Source organism: Armigeres subalbatus, chromosome 2, assembly GCF_024139115.2.
Source record: "Armigeres subalbatus isolate Guangzhou_Male chromosome 2, GZ_Asu_2, whole genome shotgun sequence".
NCBI lineage: Eukaryota > Metazoa > Arthropoda > Insecta > Diptera > Culicidae > Armigeres > Armigeres subalbatus.
Genome location: NC_085140.1, coordinates 29,175,272 through 29,193,483, shown reverse-complemented (window position 1 = coordinate 29,193,483; position 18,212 = coordinate 29,175,272). Strand labels below are relative to the sequence as shown.

General features: G+C 37.4%; 2 protein-coding genes and 1 long non-coding RNA gene across 10 annotated transcripts in view; 1 reads left to right on the top strand and 2 right to left on the bottom strand.

Moving 5' to 3' along the window:
* LOC134218401 (transcription factor grauzone-like) overlaps positions 1-18,212 on the bottom strand; it is an 89,988-nt gene that overhangs the window by 46,728 nt on the left and 25,048 nt on the right. For 5 of the 8 annotated variants that reach the window (XM_062697350.1, XM_062697351.1, XM_062697352.1 and 2 more), the window contains exon 1: positions 3,854-4,119. The exons of 1 other annotated variant lie outside the window; for it this stretch is intronic. In XM_062697350.1, the coding sequence (XP_062553334.1) occupies positions 3,854-3,976 (123 nt within the window). In that variant the 5' untranslated portion in view covers positions 3,977-4,119. Of the gene's footprint in view, positions 1-3,853; positions 4,132-18,212 lie in introns of those variants that run through there. 2 more of the 8 variants (XM_062697347.1, XM_062697349.1) reach the window with 2 other exon arrangements.
* Positions 4,357-5,259, top strand: LOC134214187 (uncharacterized). The gene is made up of 2 exons (XR_009979697.1): positions 4,357-4,844; positions 4,917-5,259. It is a non-coding gene; the product is annotated as an uncharacterized LOC134214187 (long non-coding RNA).
* On the bottom strand, positions 5,357-7,193 carry LOC134214186 (zinc finger protein 62-like). Its single transcript, XM_062693597.1, has 2 exons — positions 6,860-7,193; positions 5,357-6,802 (listed from the first exon to the last, which is right to left on the bottom strand). The coding sequence occupies exons 1-2, from the start codon at positions 6,974-6,976 to the stop codon at positions 5,396-5,398; spliced, it is 1,524 nt and encodes a 507-aa protein (XP_062549581.1). The 5' UTR covers positions 6,977-7,193; the 3' UTR covers positions 5,357-5,395.

The window sequence follows — 18,212 nt, the reverse complement described above, 5'->3', positions numbered from 1 at the left end:
TAGGGACACAATCGCAAATTAGACAAACGTACACGAGCCCTTCCAATATTTTCGATTTCGATTGTCTACCGTTTGGCTTCAGTTAGTAACGAATCGTGCCAAAAACAAACAGACAAAATTCATCACCGAATTTTTCCCACAGATAGCAAATTATGCATAGCCGAGTATCTGTTTACATTCGGTTCGCAAACGAATGAAATCGCAATTGAGTGGTGAGTGAGGATTCGGCTGAAAGATCCAAGCCGCAAAACGTATCATTGAGTCTAAATGGAATCAATCTTCTGAGGTCTGTCTCAATTGGATAATTAAACTGAAATTAAACTTAAAAGTGACATTTCAATAATTATCGAATAACACTGCTCGCAGAGCAAGATTACTTTTGACAGATATCGAATCATTTTCCATCGATGTCCTATTGGAATTGCTGAGTAGCACCAGCCATTCTTATAACAGGGTGATTTTTTAATTTTAGAACTGTCACTTTTAAGTTTAATTCTCCAAATGAGACAGACCCTGAGTCCAACTCAGTATTTTCTGCTGCACTCACTACACATCGGTTTATCCTCATCTCTCGATTTCTTTTCGCACTATCTTTGGTTTCACTTATTCCTGCTGGGGAGGCACTCAGTAGGTATGAATCGTTTGTTGGTTCGCTGCTGGGTTGAGTAGCATTCATTTTGCAATCGTGTGTTCGCTGATGGATAGGGATTTTAAATCTGCGTGATTCGTGTGAGTGAGTGAGTTTTCCCATAGCTGGTTAGGGATGATGGTCCCTTTGGTCGCACCCCTCACTCTAGCTGATGTCAGAAGGACAACAGTGCCCAGGCTGCACTACCAGCTAAGTACAAAACCCTTAGCTGGCTCCTACCCAGATATCAACTCACTATTTCGCAGCCCAAGTGTATGTGTGTGTGTATGTGTACAAAAATGTGAGCCACACATGTGAGCATTCCGATCGGTCATTGCATTCCAAAGTTATTAAAAAAAACTATGGAACATTTCATGGAACGATAACAATTAGGTTCTGCAGTATGACGTCACGAATGAATTCGGTCCTCGTCGAATGAACTTTTTTGACAGTTCAGTAGTACTTTCCACTGACTCCGACAAGATTCGAGTTCGTGATTGGTTGGCTGCCCCCGAGTCCAACGCGAAGTACTACTAATCAGTCATCAGTTTGAGGTTAGATACAGACGCTGCAGAACCTAATATACCACAATATACGTACACATGGCCAAGCAGTTTGACCAACATTGACTTCACCTCTCGTTTATTCCAACATCCATCATCCACGAACAATCAATTTATTCGACCAACAATATCACACACGAACGACCGAAGCGTCAACTTGAGCACCAACCATCAACAAATATATCAAGCTCTATCTGGAATAAGGGCGAATGTCGCAGAGAGAATTCTCTTCGCCGACTTCCCCTCTTTTAAATTAAAGTGACAAGCAGATGATTTCGTTGCGGTTTTTCCCCTCAGAATGAAAGAAAACAATGAAAACTTGCATTCTGAGGTGATAAACCGCGAAGAAATCCACTGCTTGTCACTTTTATTTAAAAGAGGCGAAGTCGACGTAGAGAATCCTCTCTTGAGACATTCGCCCTTTTACCAGATAGAGCTTGATATGAGGGTTTGTGCAACTTCACTACAAATGCTCAAACATGTTCGGCGAACCTTGACTCCACCCCCGACAACTCAAACCAAAATCAAACCGTTTTATTTTTTCCAACCGAGCCGCCAACTGTCAAATGGTTGTTCAAGCAACTTCACACACGTTCCAACAAAGCAACAACCGAATCGTTTTCTTGGGGGCGGAGTCAATGTTCGTCCCAGGTTCGTCCAACTGCTTGACTGGTGTGTACGTTGCATTGCATTATGGAACGTACACACGGTCAAGCAGTTTGACCAACATTGACTCCACCTCTCGTTTGTTCCAACATCCATCAAGTTTTACCAACAGCGGCACGAACAATCAATTTATTCGACCAACAATATCACACACGAACGACCGGAGCGCTAACTTGAGCATCAACCATCAAAAATATATGGGGGTTTGTGCAACTTCACTACAAATGCTCAAACATGTTCGGCGATCCTTGACTCCACCCCGACAACTCAAACCAAAATCAAACCGTTTTAATTTTTCCAACCAGGCCGCCAACTGTCAAATGGTTGTTCGAACAACTTCACACACGTTCCAACAAAGCAGCAACTGAAGCGTTTTCTTGGGGGTGGAGTCAATGTTCGTCGAACTGCTTGACTGGTGTGTACGTAGCATTAGACCCCCTCGCAGCCTAGTGTTTGTTTAATGCCCAGTTAAAAAGCGCTCAGTTAGCGAACTGTTGCTGTACTTGGATTTCTTCTGGAATACTTATGAAATTATTTCAGTAGAAATTTCTAAATGAATTCTTGTTGGAATTTCTGAAAGAATTTTAGAAGGATTCTCTAAAGTAATTTTCGATAAAATTCTGAAAATTCCGAAAGAGTTTAAAGAATACCGTAAGGGAATACTAAAGAATTAAGTAGGGAAGAAAATTCCGAAAGAATTACTGAAGAAATTTATGAAGGGTTTCATAAAGGAATTGCTGGATGATTTTTCCAAATTATCTCTAGATGAATTTTCTAGAGGTATTTCAAAAAGAATTCCTGAAGGATTGCTGAAACCATTTTTGGAGGAACTTTCTAAAAACATTTCGAAGGAGAACCTGAACGGAAGTATTCTTAAAGGAATTCCCGAAGCAATTCCTATTGTAATTTCCGAAGAAATGTCTAAATACCTCGGAATTCTTGCAGGAATAACCTCGAAAATTCATCCAGAAATTTATTAATTTGGAAAAATCAGTTTTTTTTATAGGGCGTGTATATTAAAATTTAGAGATTTTTTTTTCAAATTAGTGGGTCACGAGCCCCATCGTGCCTCAGTTCAATTGCGCCAGTGTTTAAGCCCACAATAAACAAATTCTATTCATCTTCTATGCTTGAAAAAAAAAAGTTAACTAAACGACAGTAAACCTTATGGGCTGGTTCTTTTTCAGTAGTGAGGCGAGTTGACCTTTATCACCTACAATTTCCCTTTAGTGGATTTCCCTGATTGGCCCAAGAATTTCCTGATTTTCCAGGTTGACAACAATTCCCTGATATTTCCAGGTCTTCCAGGTTTTTCCAGGTAGTCGACACCCTGGATGTTTAAGCCTTAAATGCGCAATGTTGTTTTAAAACAACAAACCGAAAATTGATTGTTTACGTCAACAATATTTTCGACGATTTCTAAAAAATCGCCTTACACCTTTAAGGGTTAAAATAATTAGAAGCTTTTGAAAATATGGATTCTATGGGGGAATGTTGACCGGAATAAATAAATCAAGATACAATTTTCAACGGGAAAAGTCAATTGCGTTAAAGACGTTTCATAAAAAATATAACCAAATTAAATAAGTTTCATCTTTATTTTCTGGAACCGATTTAGGGGTAATCTAGGAAATGAATATTGTGAATTTTAGTTTCTGGGGGATGGTACAATGGTACATTCTGGAGATTGGTGTCCTAGAAATTGGTACATTTTTAGAAATAAATATAGCATCGGTGAACACCTCATATCAGGACAGAGAAGCAAGCAAGAGAGAGCAAGAGGAAATTAAATAGTTTACTCCATTATTTTGATACAATTTTAAACCTTAGAATTTCAGATATCCCTATTTATTATTTTCTAAAATGTAAATGACCGAAATTGTTTCACGCAAAATAGATTAAAACAATTACCTATACAATGTTCAATCATGCATAATTGTTTCTAAATTTTAGTTAAATAATATCCCTCTTTTATTATACCATCAAACACACTCACCGGAAAGCTGAACACCTTCTCCAGCTGGTCCTTCATGGCCGGATTTTCGATCGTGCTGTAACTTTCCACAAACGGATCTAAACACAACCGACACATGTCATCTACGGATAATACCGTTGCCATTTTATTTATACAGGAAATACAGTAAAATTGCTGGATTTAAAGTATAGATTGGGAAAAATCTCGAGGAAATTAAAACGATAGCGACTTTTATCTGACTCGACCGACTCGACACTCGGATGTTTTTTGTTGTTATCGTTTGATTGGTGATGCTTATACTAATGACACACTGGTGGTATAAGTACCATGGTACAAGAATCTTGAAATGAGTACCGTACTGATTATTCTCTTTATTAAAGATAGTCTTGGAATAATTTTCTTGTCCTCTTGTACCATGGTACAAGTACCACAGGTGTGTCCTTAGTATTATGCTATGTTCAGACTAGCAGTTAATAGCGTGCTCTCAGGCTATCTTGATGATATTTCTCGAGGTGATAATTTAATTCACATAAAAGTAGTCTGAACCTGGGTCTGAACCAGAGTCTTCCGGAACGTTAGTGTGAACGAAGGTTTACTTTATTTACCATAAAATACACTGAACAAAAGCATTTTTTTTGTTTTGCTCGAATGGAAACACATGAAAAGCATGAAAATGACGAAAAGATAAAAGATGGAAATATGGAAAATACCCGATCAACTGTGGCAATGGTGGGCGAACACCGCGGGAAGACGGAGTTGTCTCAGCTCAGCATCAGAAGGATCAGGAGTGAAGGGAGTTTTTGCTAGCACCACTCCTAACACGGCTGACGGCTAGCAGCGCCCGCGGCGGTCACGATTACGATCAAACCCTGACGTCAGTTCAGTGCGTATCAGGACCAAGTTTATTCCTTGAGAAAAATGGGAAATCCATCTGCTAGAGGTCGGTTTCGTTTGGCTTGCGGACAACTTCAACAATCTGAAGGATCAGCTTGAGAAAGTGTTCCAATTTGCGGTAAGCAAAGACAACATTTTTTTACAAACCCAACAAGTAAATAAAATATTTTATGTGTTTAAATACTTTCAGATCGATTTCAAACAAAAACACCGTTTGCCAGTGTTGTTCCCATACTGTTTATAACTTTTACAAGTACTCCGAAAAAGTATACGAATTAATCAGCGAAAGCTGGCAAGTAAAATAATCGGTGACTAAAACTCTGCCATTGATGGTATCAAGGCCAGATCAAGGGCATTTTGTTCATGAGTGTTGTAGCAGAATCAATTTTACCGAGTAGCACCATTGAAATCCTTCAGAAGTTGAGCTTATTCTGCGTCTCGACGCGTGAGACCGAGCGGAAACGAGTGCCACAATGTAACTGTTTGAATATTTGAAATAGCTGGTCCTATTGAATACATATATAGGGGTAAGATTTCTTGAATAATGTTATTTATGCCGAACTCAGATTTTGTGGTTTTTGCGTTTTAAAACTCAAAGATATTTAATTCTACAACTATCATCTTCCAAGATTTACCGTCTGCCACATTTATTTTTCTCCACGTTATTCATTAAGTTGTGCTCAATTTACAATTCATATTTTTGTCATCGCCGTTTTCGTGTTGATCAGTTTTATCCGGTGCGACCGATGCACTTGCATACGCCTTCTGTTTCTCTGCCAACCACTCCGTCGGATGTTTGAGCTTCCGGTGCTTGTACAGAAACGAAATATTGCTAATGGATTTTCCGCATAGGTCGCACCGGTACAACTTCTCCCCGGTATGAATCGAATAGTGCTCTTTCAGTGCGAGCTTACGGGTAAATTTTTTACCGCAAATGTCGCACTCGTGCAATGCCTTTGAGTGTGCTCGCTGTTTGTGCACTTGCATGGCCCGTTTGTTGGAGTACACCTGTTGGCATACGTCGCAAGTCGACTCGTTAGCTTCGTGCAGGTATCTGATGTGATTTTTCAGATTTTCTGCATTCGGAAACCACTTGCTGCAAATTGGGCAAGCAACACGATCCTCTGGATCGATTGGCTCATGACGAGTCTTGTGTCTTTGCAATGCCGGTTTACTGCTTAGTTCTAAACCGCATGTGTCGCACACATGTTTATTCCCGTCACTATGCACTTGAATCTTGTGATTCCGAAGGGCCACAGGATTCGACAGAACTTTTCGGCAAATGTCGCACTCCACCTGAACGTGTTTGGTTAAATGGGCTTTCAGCAAGTACGACTTGGGAAAAGATGCCTGACATTGGTCACATTTGAAAGGGCTATCCTCATCGTTGCCATGCGCCCTAAGCCGGTGGTTGATCAGGTCCACTTTGCGTTGATACGCTTTATCGCATCCGTCACACTGAAAGTGATTTGGATTGAGATGCAGTGCGATGTGATCCAGTAGGTCATACCTCCGGGATAGGTTTTTATTGCAGCACTTGATAATCAGCTTTTTACCATGAACAACCGTCGTGTGTTGTTTCAATAGGCTAAAGTTATCAAATTCAGTGCAACAGGTTTCACATTTAAGTAAGAAAAAATCTTTAATCAAGCGATTTTCTTTTTCCAATTTATTGACCCGTTCCACAGACGGCTCAGGCTCATTCGGGATCTCGGTGTCCTCGAATTCAATCTTGAACTGAACCGTGTCATCATCGTGGCTCTGAACGATACATTGGTTCGTTTCGATACTCACAACACGAGCCTCTTTGTATTTTTCGGTCTGTGCGTGTAGGGTTCCAATAGAATCGATTTCCGTCTTGACTGCGATGACCGGTTTGTTTAAGTCTTGATCAACTTCCGGAGGTTTATTGATTTCTGTAGGTTCGATCTTGATATTGAGTTCACATAACTCGAGTTCTCTTGCTTTCAGCTGATCCTGATTTTGTCGCACCGTCTCCGCGAATTCATGAAAGTCATCAATCTTCAGTAAGCAATGCATACAAATGCTGGAAGGCAATGAAGCTCGGCTGTCGAACTGATTGATATGGGTCAATAGATGTGGATGGACTGCGAATTACAAATTCATACTTACGGGGAATTTAAAAATTGTAGAAATTTTCGCCTGGATGATGCCATCGTAAAGCGAAGGGGAAATCTGCACATCTTTTGTGTCTAGGCACAAGCGACAAACTCTCACGAGAAATTCCATTCCAAAATACTAATAAAATAAATATGTAATGATAATTTTATGTGCCTTTCGCACTGAACTCAAAACCTTCAAAACTTATCGAAAGTATTGAATGTTTACAATGTTTATGTTTGTCTTTTTTCGTCTCTTCTAGACCAACATTTGAAAAGGGCGTAAAAGCCAAAATTTATTCCTTGTCAGCGACTGCTTCCGCGATAGAGCATTTGCACATTTAAAACACAATAAAACATTGCATATTATTCGGCAACTCGGCCGTACGAAAATCATTTTTTTGTTAAATATCTTTGGCAGTGCATAAGCACATGTTTCGAAATGGACAAATTGATATGAAATTTGCGAAAAAGAATCCACGTGTCTTGGAGGGACTCGAACCCTCAACCTCCTACTCTCTAGATAGGCGTGATAACCCCTACACGACAAGACCACTCAAAGGTCACGTTTGCGGAAAAGCTACCAGAATCCACGTACATACCGAACTCCACCGCGCTCTTTTTGCAAATTGAATATCTTTTGGATGCTTGATTTGTCCAATCTTCGCTGTGTAACTCAAATTTTAAAAATAAAATTCCCTGACTTTCCAGTAATTTCTCGAAAAATTCCAGGTAGGGGTAGTAGGGGCAATATGAACATACGGGGCAATATGAGCCATCCTCATTTGGAGCTTATTGACAAGTTTTAGCATGTAAAAGTTATATGATCTTTAAGAGGATGCTACACATATGCATCAACGTGAAAACCGCATTAAAATTCAATTCAAACATAAAAATACACTTGAAAATGTAAATTTTTGCTGCATAGGCAAAATTATTATAAGATTTGAAGTTTATAAATAAGGTTTTGACACAAAACTGATTAAAATACAGGTCAAAAATACACCACAATCAAAAGATATATAAAAATTGAATATTGTACACATGTTTGTATTGATACAAATCTGAATTTATCATAAAACTTTTTTTTCCCCAAAACCAGTCTCTATGGGGCAATATGGGCATACCTGCCCAGAGCAAGATATCAGGCCTTAAAATACGAACAAGTTCAAATTTCAGTAGTCAAATACAAGAAGATTATCATATATGTAAGATTCATTACGGAAAAATTACAACAGCGCATTACTGCGATTGAAACAGAAAAAATGACCATTGGCCAATTGAAATGTGGCTGTTCAAACGGTGAAGAGTGGCAAATCGGTTCAGTCCGCTGTTGTGCGGTTTTTTAATTTTATTTGGTATGGAATACTCACAACTATTGTAGGAATATCATATTCTTCTATATTACGATACTTTTTTCGCCTAAATTAACGTTTTGGATGGGTGGCCCATACTGCCCCAAATGGTGGCTCATATTGCCCCGTATAGTCAGTTGAAATCAATACATTTTCTAAACTGCATTCCAACAATTTCCAAACGCATTTTTCACCATTCATCGACGTTATATGAAAGGTAACATTCTCTAGTATAAGTCAACTACATTTGAACGATGTTTTTTGAGCTTTTCTGCGCTTTTCGGAACGATTACCTTAGGTGGCCCATATTGCCCCGATCACCCCTATGTTTTTTTTCAAATTCGTAAGCATATAAGGCAATCTGACGTTTATCATCTTTCTCTTGCACGCGCACAGGCGGGATAGGGTTTGTTTTCATACGGAAACGCTTCCGAAGCGTTTCCGTATGAAAACAAATTCTATCCCACCTGTGCGCGTGCAAGAGAAAGATGATAAACGTCAGATAGCCTTATTAAATCCTTGAAGACCAAACTAGAGTCCTACACTCTAAAAAATCATCACGTCATATTCACGTGAAAAATCACGTAACTGATCTGTCTTGAACAAACGACGATTGTTACGTGACGTTAGTAATGTTCACCTGCAATTCACGTAACTTGTACTAAAAATCATGGTGAATATGTTTGTATGTACTCGTAAACAATTTAAGTGAGATTGTGTTCGTGTGATTGCAGCTCCGGTATTTGCGGAAAAACAGCATTGTAAACAATCTTCACGTCAGATTTACCTGAAAACAAATATGGTGCTCATCCACCATACTTTTCACGTGAGATTGACTTGACACTCACGTACGAATGAATGACACATAACCTAAACATATTTAGGCTTCGCAGAAGTAAGCGATATTTCAATTGCAACTACACGGAGAAAAATATGTGGTAGAATCAACCTGATTCTGCTTCAAATCAACAATATTTTTGCATTGATTTATGAATAACAATATTTTTGGTTGATACAACCACAAATAGGGTTGAATCAACCATACGCGATAGTTGATTCAACTATCGGATATATTTGTTTCAACCATGCTTTTCAGCTGTCACTGTCAAATGTTACATCAGAAAACAACTATGTTTATGGTTGTTTTCACTTTCGAAAATGCTACGAAACTACTTTATCGACACTACGATGACATCAACAAAATAGGAAAATGTGACAGAAGCAGAATCGAACTAGTTACAAGGGGAGTAAGAGTCATCCACCTTACCTCTGCTCCATACTTACTTCTTGTAGACAGAATGATTTATGTTGATCAGTTTCTACAGGTTTTCATATTACGAAATAGTTGCCAGAACAACGATATTATTATTGTTTCAATCATGCGATGCAGGATTGAAACAACAATAATGTTCAATTGAAGGAACAAATGAATCATCGTTGAAACAACAATGCTGAAGATTGAATCAACAATATGCACGTAGTTTGGTGCAACAATCGAAATAGTTGTTTCAATCTTGCAAGATTCTTCTGCGTGTAGGCGGGGATTTTGAAAAAAAAAACGGAACAACGGAAGTCGGATGAAATTTATAAGATTCGTAGTGATATGGAAGAAGACGAAGCTACATGAAGATAGAAATTACAGTTTTTCGATAGCGTTAATTTGAAATGTTATTCCAGATTTCAGCTTCCAAGGGTGGACTACTTTTTGAATTATTTTACAGCGGAAATAGCAACAATTTCCGAGAAAGAAACTAGTTTCATCATTTCTCAACAAATCTGATAAATTTTATTCGATATTCGTCAGTAACTTTGATTTGTTCTCCAACAGTGTTTTTGCGATAACTTCGAAGTGCAATGGCCGAATGACAGCATTCTCTGTCTAATGATAAAAACATCGTTCTGCATCAAATGATTTTCAACACATCCACATGCGAAGAGGTCTCCGTTTTACGGCTGCGGGCGTCACTAACTTATTTTGTATTCATTAAAAAAAACATTTTTGCAATATATTTCAAACCATGTAGTGGTTGCCTGATTTCATGTAGCTTTCACTAAAAGTTCACGTAACCGGTACGTAAAATTCACGTAAGGTTCACCTGATCAAACACGTAACTACTTTCAAACTTCACGTCATTAGTACTGGAAAATCCAGTCAGATTCACCGGATAAATCACGTAACTCAACGAAGCTAAACTTTGTTCAGGTTACATGTCATTCAGGTCACTCTTACGTGAAAAGTATGGTGGATGAGAACCACATTTGTTTTCAGGTAAATATGACGTGAAGATTTTTCAGAGTGTACAATTATAGTCACTGTAGACCAAACGATTTCCTGCACTCAGAAATAGAATAAACCCAAGAAAGATTTCAAATTAAGCTTTTGAATCATTTTTTAATGTTATACTGCTTCAGTTTGAAATTTATACTATCTATAGGATTATAATTTAACCTAAGTCAGAATAACTCAAACATATTTTTCATTAGCATTCTGTCTTGAGAAAAAGTTGATTTTTGCTTCACCACGTGGGGTTCTTGTAATCTATGTGACGTGCCGCGATTTTCAATAGTTTTATTATTAAAATAAAGTCTAGAACCCATCGCAAACATAACTAACATAATATATTTATTCCAACAAAGGTAAGGACCTGGGAAGCCTAATGTAAAATATGAGGGTATTTAATTTCGATTGTTTTTTTTTTATGTAGACCTGACGCTGATATCCCATAACATGCACGCCTGGACACAATCTGAGAGACACAATCAAGTGTACATTCAGATATTTACCGCAAGAAAAAAGGATGGCACACCTTATCGGAGGTGATTCCACGTTTGCGTTCAAACCACGGAAGGGAATTAGGGACGTTCGTCAGTTAACCGCCCCGTCGACTCCAATCGTATGACTTAAGCTATACTCTGTGTCATCATCCTGGGCAGTGTTCCATAACCAGAGAAAATGTCTGGGGGCAGTCCCGAGGCAGTCAGTTTATATACGGTACGATAATTCTATCGCTTTTTTTAGATGAAACTATAATCAATTTATTTCATTTTTTCTTTCAGATGAACTGGCAAAAGTATCCTCAAAATGTTCGATATTCAACGATTCTTCTGACTGTTCATCGCTGCCACCGAAAAGCACATCTTTGGCAACGCTCTCGGCGGAAAGTTTGGAAGCTACCATTTTAATTTTATTATTGTTAAATATGATTTGGAATAAATTATCTTTATGTAGTTTAAAAAGAATCAGGTTTGTTTATTTATATTTTTTGACAGGCTGAATAGAATATAAACAAAGCAATGAATCATTTCTTGCAAAGTATTCTATTTGCATATATTTCAAAGTTATACTAAATACAGTATAAACCAAAGTTATACATTGGCCGTATTGTTGCGAGCTAAACAAGCATGGGGTCAACCAGGCGAATAGTCATTTAGTATGAGTTTTAATCTATTTAGTATAGATTTATTTCAGAGTGTGTGCACTGTAAACCCAGCAATACACATTAAAGAGTTAAAAAGACACATTTTTTGATGATATATGAAGCTGTCAAAATAATGGGTACTTAAAAATTTTGTATAATGCGTATTTTTACCCCATTTCTTAGGAGAATGATTATACCCATTAATGGGTGAAAATCGACTTGAAAATCTTGATGGTGAATAAACGCGGAAGGCTGAAGCAATCTCGAGCGAACGGAATGACCGTGAGTACTATTTTCGTTTTATTTAGATTTGCAAGATGAAATTAAAGATTAATTTTTGATTATTTCAGCTAACTATTCCTCTCTATGCATTTGTCAAAATGCGCAAGCCGGAGAACACCCCTTGCCGTTTTGAGGCGATACACCGCGTCTGGAACTGTTGGTGCTACCGAGGGTGCAACCACTGCAACGCTATCCAATGTTTGCTGAAAATCACGGAGGAAAACAGGAGGAATCTAAATACCCGCGAATCCTTGGATCCGCTGACGGAAAGCGCATCGATTTGGCCAGATTTAACGCCGGGAACGGAATGGCTAAGTTAACTTAGTTAGTAAGTTAGTGAAAAAGCGCTACCTATGCTACCAAAAAAGGTATAATTGTTTATGTATCATAACGTTTATTATGCAGTAAATAAAATAGTTGCGAATAATTCCAGTGTTTATTTAATGAAATGAAAATTTATTTACATCCCAGCTCCCACCATAGTAGATGCTTTTTGAAAATAATAAAGGGTGAATTTCACACATTTTCTGGCCAAACTTTTCGGTGATAGTGGGTAAAAATCACTCGCTAATTTGACGTATAAGCGGTTTACTCATTAATGAGTAAACGCTCTTTACTCTTTTAATGAGTTGAACTATTTAACTTCATAATGGGTACTTTTTTACCCATTAAAGAGTACTTTGGTGGCACAGTGTGAGTTATTAGAAGCTGAGACGAGACCTGCAAAGACGGCTTTCTTTTTCTTTTTGACACTTGTTCTTCTTTTCATCACAGTTGATCATCGATTCTCAACTGTTTCCTTGAGTGTTTCACCTAAATCCTGGGTAGAATCTTCTGAGCACAATAAAAGTGTTTGCAATTTACGAATTTGTAAACTTATTTTTATAAGGATTTTCCTATCGGAAATAAAACCTGTATATATTAATTGTTCAATAATAATCTGTCCGCGCTATTCTAGAATACTTTTCAAAGTGAAAAAGTACTCGTAAAACAAAATCATTCGGAATACTTTTTGAGGGATACCAATACTTTCACACAAAAAGGTGCTGGTTGCATCTGACAATTCGTGACAGCGCTTGCTGGTTGCAGATGAAGTTACATTTTTTCCTCTTTGCAAGTCCCGTCCTAGATTAGAAGCCTATTCACTTGTAGAAGCAGAACATTAAAGTTTTGTAATAAATGGTAGGTAATTCTGGTCGTTCAGAAAGATTCGAGTAAATGCGCAGAGCTCCCGAAAGGTTATTATAATTCAGCATTACACACATCTCTCCAAAATTGGCTTCGAATAATATTATAAACTTTCTGGTGCCCTCATCAACCTTCGGGAATTCTCACGGTTTCTTTAGACAATAGACCTCTACGGCTACTTTTTCAAATCGTTGAAGTTTTCATATTTTCTCTGGAAATTTATGTGAAATCTTGTACCTATCTTATCTTTTGACAAGACTTTGGAACTCTTTCCTAACAATCGTGGGAGCTTCTAGAAATCCTTTGAATTCCGTTAAAAAATGCTTACGGATTTGCGGGTATTATCGGGAACGCCAAACAACCTTCTCTGAAGTAGACTTACGGAATAAGAATACTAATTCACTTTCTGTGGAGTGTATGGATTTCTGATAATCATCATTTACTGCTTGCAATCTTACAGATATTCAAGAATTCAATTCCTACAATCTCACACAAATCCATTCAGCACTTACAATAAGTCCAGGAAAACATTATAACCACTGCGATACTTTAAATATTTTGGTTTGAATATGCTCAGGTCCTTCGGAGAAGAAGTGGCATAACTAGCCTCAAATGCTAGGGAGAGCTACATCTGTTCCATTCATTTTATCGAGTTTTTGTTATTTACCAAAACTTCCAAAGTGGATCAATCGTTTCGGAATTACAGCACTGTTTTTTTTACAGAAAGTTCAGTTACTATCAGCTCGATGTTAGACTTTTTCAACTACTACAACAAGCGAACTCGTGGAAAAATGTTTGAAGATTCTTTGGCATATTTTTTGTATGAATCCCTCCACAAATACATTCTAATTTGAGTAAATACCATATACAATCTATAATTAAGTTTAAAAAAAAAACTACTGAACTTTTTTTTATTTTTCAGGGAGAACTTTGAAGAAATTTGGAAAATTTTGAGAAATAAATAATTATAATTATCTTCAGAAGACATTCCAAAGTACACAGTGTAGTGATGTATAGAGCAGTGAAAGTATTAAACATAGCAGCCACTGGTTTATGATGAAAGTCAGAAAAATGATTATTACAAATGAGTCATCCAGGGCCGGATTTATGGGGGGGGGCGGGGGGGCGTGGCCCCGGGCCCCCACAAATCTTATGTACCAAAACCAACCTTTTTTGTACATTTTGGGGCCCCCACATACCGTCGGCCCCAGGGCCCCTTCCGGCTAAATCCGGTCCTGCAGTCATCCAACTAATATTGAGGAAGACGGAAGCTAAAATGGAGGTCTATTAACCCTTAAAGGCGCAAGGCGATTTTTTTAGAAATCGTCGGAAATATTTTTACCGTAAATAACCATGGAAATCATGAACAATAAACGTATTTTCGGTTTGTTGTTTTAAAACAACATTGCGCATTTAAGGGTTAAATATCCGGTCACAACACACAGGATTCTGTTTTTCAACGATTTTTTTCGCTGGTAATTCTGATCGTGCGACTTCAATTTGCAACATGTTCAAAAAATTCTAAATACCTATAATTCAAAGAAAAATCACATGGTTATTATTATGCATTAAACATTTAGGATGAATTAAAAATTGAGAAAATGTAAATCGTGTAAAAACAGAATCCAGTGTATCTCACTGAAATAATTTTTGGACAAAATTCTCAAACATCAACCAGAATATTTCCTGATAAAATTGTTTTGTAAACATCAAAAGTAACGTTTAGGCTGTGAACCATTCCACCGATTCGTTTAACTTTTAGTTAAAATTTGACACTTCGATGATTATTTCCCCATCGTGGTTAAAATTTTACTCCGAAGCCGACCCATTTGAGTTGTGACAGATTGATAGTGTTATTCGGAACGAAATGGATTTGGCGCCAATTTTCTCGCGAACAAAGTTTAACTATCAAACTGTCAAATCTAACCATGCTCCGGAGCAGGGCTTTTTAACCACGGCGAAATAACCATCTAACTGTCAAATTTTAACTAAAAGTTAAACGAATCGGTGGAATGGTTCACAGCCTTAGTGATGAACTTATTTTATACATACAAAATCACTCTAATAAATCTACAAAAAATAAAAGCAGCGAATGTAATACTGAAACATTGCCGGTTTTTAATAATGTTTTTGGTTTAAAAAAAATATAAGTAGGCAATGTCTAGAGATAAACATAGCCATCTGTTAACATGACAACAATTTCGCTTGTAGAGTAAATATGCAAATAGTCGCAGAAAAGTTCACAACAAATATCTCTCGGTTGCAAATATAATTGAACGTAGCATTGTCTTTGTCTTCTGTAGATAATACAAACATTGTTGAAAAGTTTTGAAGAATTATTTTGAACCGTCTGATTGATGTGATCTTCTTGATTCTGTCAATTTGAATCAAATTACTTTAAATTTTCTAGATTATGGAGTATGGAGTAACGTTTTACCACCTACTTACATGCGGTAGACCATATTATGCTTTTATCCACTATCATTCTCTCAACATGCTCAATAATTTGACCACCTAAGTGCCAATGTCTTTATAAGCCCATCATCAAAAGGAAGTTCATGAAATGATTTTTAAACATTATATACAGAATCTTGTTTGTGGCACTTTCAATCGTAGTATTCGACGTTTTCTTGAAATAAGCCTTAAAATATTAAGTGTTTGGTTGTAAGTTGAAATTTTTTGACGATTGTTTGTTGAATGGTTCTGAACTATGGCCCATTTAGGACTTTCGATTCAGTTTCGATTGCTTCCACTAGATAATTTTCATACTCAACAGTAAAGCCGTCTTCAGTGTCTCGTACTTGACTCGACTGACACACTCTTAGTCGAGTCAAGTACGAGACACTGAAGACGGCCTTACTGTTGAGGTCGAAATACGTATCTGTCAAGATACAATTAAATGGTGGAATTCAATGGGATTGTAAAAACTCGTCTCATGACAAGTGATTTTTTTAAATCAATATTTATGAATTTTTATTATTACAGTTTTGTGATTTTTTCCCTGACGTCAATCAAAATTCCCTGACTTTCCCTGACATTCCAGGTCCAAATTGAAATTCCCTGACTTTCCAGGTTTTTCCAGGTAGTCGACACCGTCATGTGTGTCAAGCGAGCCCACCTTGTTTATTATCGAGAACATTACACTCTATGCCCCCAACAACGGACTGGGCGGATTTGTATAGAGTGCGAATCAATCACACTCTGCTATGCCAAAGGCATGCTTGGCTTAAGCATTTGATTATTGTGATTGTTCTACACGCCCGTTTCAAATCACTCAGAGACTGAGTGAAATTGTATTGCCGTCTCTTTTTTTCTCACTGAAATCTTACCACTTTTTACGAAAATTGAGTAAGATTTCCGTGAGAAAAAAAGAGACGGCAATACAATTTCACTCAGTCTCTGCGTGATTTGAAACGGGTGTGTACGCATGCGGTCGCGTGTGCTCAAACGACTAATGACGGTGGAAGACCAAGTAAGCCTTTTCTTATTACGTCCATTGTGCCACGTACGTAGATCATGTTTTGGCTTTTTTAGGAGTATTGAGATTATTACGTATCTTGAATCTATTATGAAAACTGAGCCAAATTTCATTAATTTTGGAGCACGGGAACTATTTCAAGAAAAAATATTTTAAGCTATTTTTAGTGCAATGTATTCAACCTTCTAAGACGAGTTTAGTACTTTCCATTTAATTCCACTAAGATTTGTTATCTTTGCAGATACGCATTTCGACCTCAACTGTAAGGTCGAAATACGTATCTGCAAAGATAACTAAGGCCGTTAAAAATATTTAGTTGGCTTTTTGTCCTATACTCCGAAAGGTCAAGGGGGGGATAATAAAAAATAAATATTAAAATGAAAAAAAAAAACTTCTCGGATTTGTTAAAGAATGTTTTGAAAATCCTCAAAATTATTCGAATTTTGTTGCCCCCTCAAAAAATGACTTTTGGACTAAAAAATCCGAGGGGGGAGGAGTCAAAATAGTTTTTAAATATTTGTATCGCCTAATCTTAGTGGAATTAAATGGAAAGTACTAAACTCGTCTTAGACGGTTGAACCACAGACAAACAGACATAACACATTGAACATTTACTCATCAAATTCCTCATCGTCGTTCAAACACTAACGACATCTGTTGATTTCAGTTAGTTGGGCAAATCACGAACCAGATGGCGGTAGTGAGCTAACGTCAAACTAGAGCAAATCCCATACACGCGCCACGAGTGATCGATTGGTCAACTAATGATTATTTGAATTGACCAGTAAATCAGTGAACGATGGAAATTTGACGAGTGTTATGTCTGTTTGTCTGTGGTTGAACTATTAATTAATTATATACTATAAAATTAATTTCGAAAAACCTATATATTATAATAATTTCGCGTATTGAACACCCCTATAGCTTCATTTTACTATGGGCCCTTATGGGCCGAGCTATCAACCAAAAGATATTTTAGTTACTAGATAAAAATTGTCGCTGTCGTCGCTGTCCGGAACATCTTTTGCTGGCGAGGATAGGGGATCTAAATGTCAATGCAGGAAAAATACATACGATTTGACAGTTAACCCTCTCCCGCCCATGGTGTCTGTGGTGCACCATCAATTTTTGCACCTTCTAACCTTCATCGAACTGTTTCAACAACAAAAAGGAATATTGGGCACATCTTTATGGTTCCACTGGAAATATAATCAATTTTAAGTACAAATAGTGAAACTATTGAAAACAATCAATTAATTATTGATATACAATAAAAAAAAATATTTTTACACTAATTTTGGATATGCCAATTAACTTTTGTTTTAGCATTTTTGTCAAAGATGATTCCTTCCTATTGAAATCTTTGAAAAAAGTCGTGAGCGGGAAAGGGTTAAGTACCACACATGTTTCGGACAGCAGAACAAAGGGAACCGAAGCGACAATCTTTATCTGGTAACTAAAATATCTTTTTATCAACCCGATGCGAGCTAACTGTCGGGAAGATTCATAAAGTACGTCACATAATAACTGGTGATTTTCAAACATCGACCCCCCCGACCCCCGTCAAACTGTCTGTATAAAACCTCTAAATTTTTTGTATGGATCGTCACGCTGCTCGGAACCCCCCTCCCCCTAAGGGCGTGG

Excerpts from the sequence above, each read along its gene's own strand:
- LOC134214186 (XM_062693597.1), bottom strand. The coding sequence starts at position 6,976 with ATGGAATTTCTCGTGAGAGTTTGTCGCTTGTGCCTAGACACAAAAGAT. Across the intron at positions 6,803-6,859 it reads CTACAATTTTTAAATTCCCC|TTCGACAGCCGAGCTTCATT; the intron begins GTAAGTATGAAT and ends CATATCAATCAG.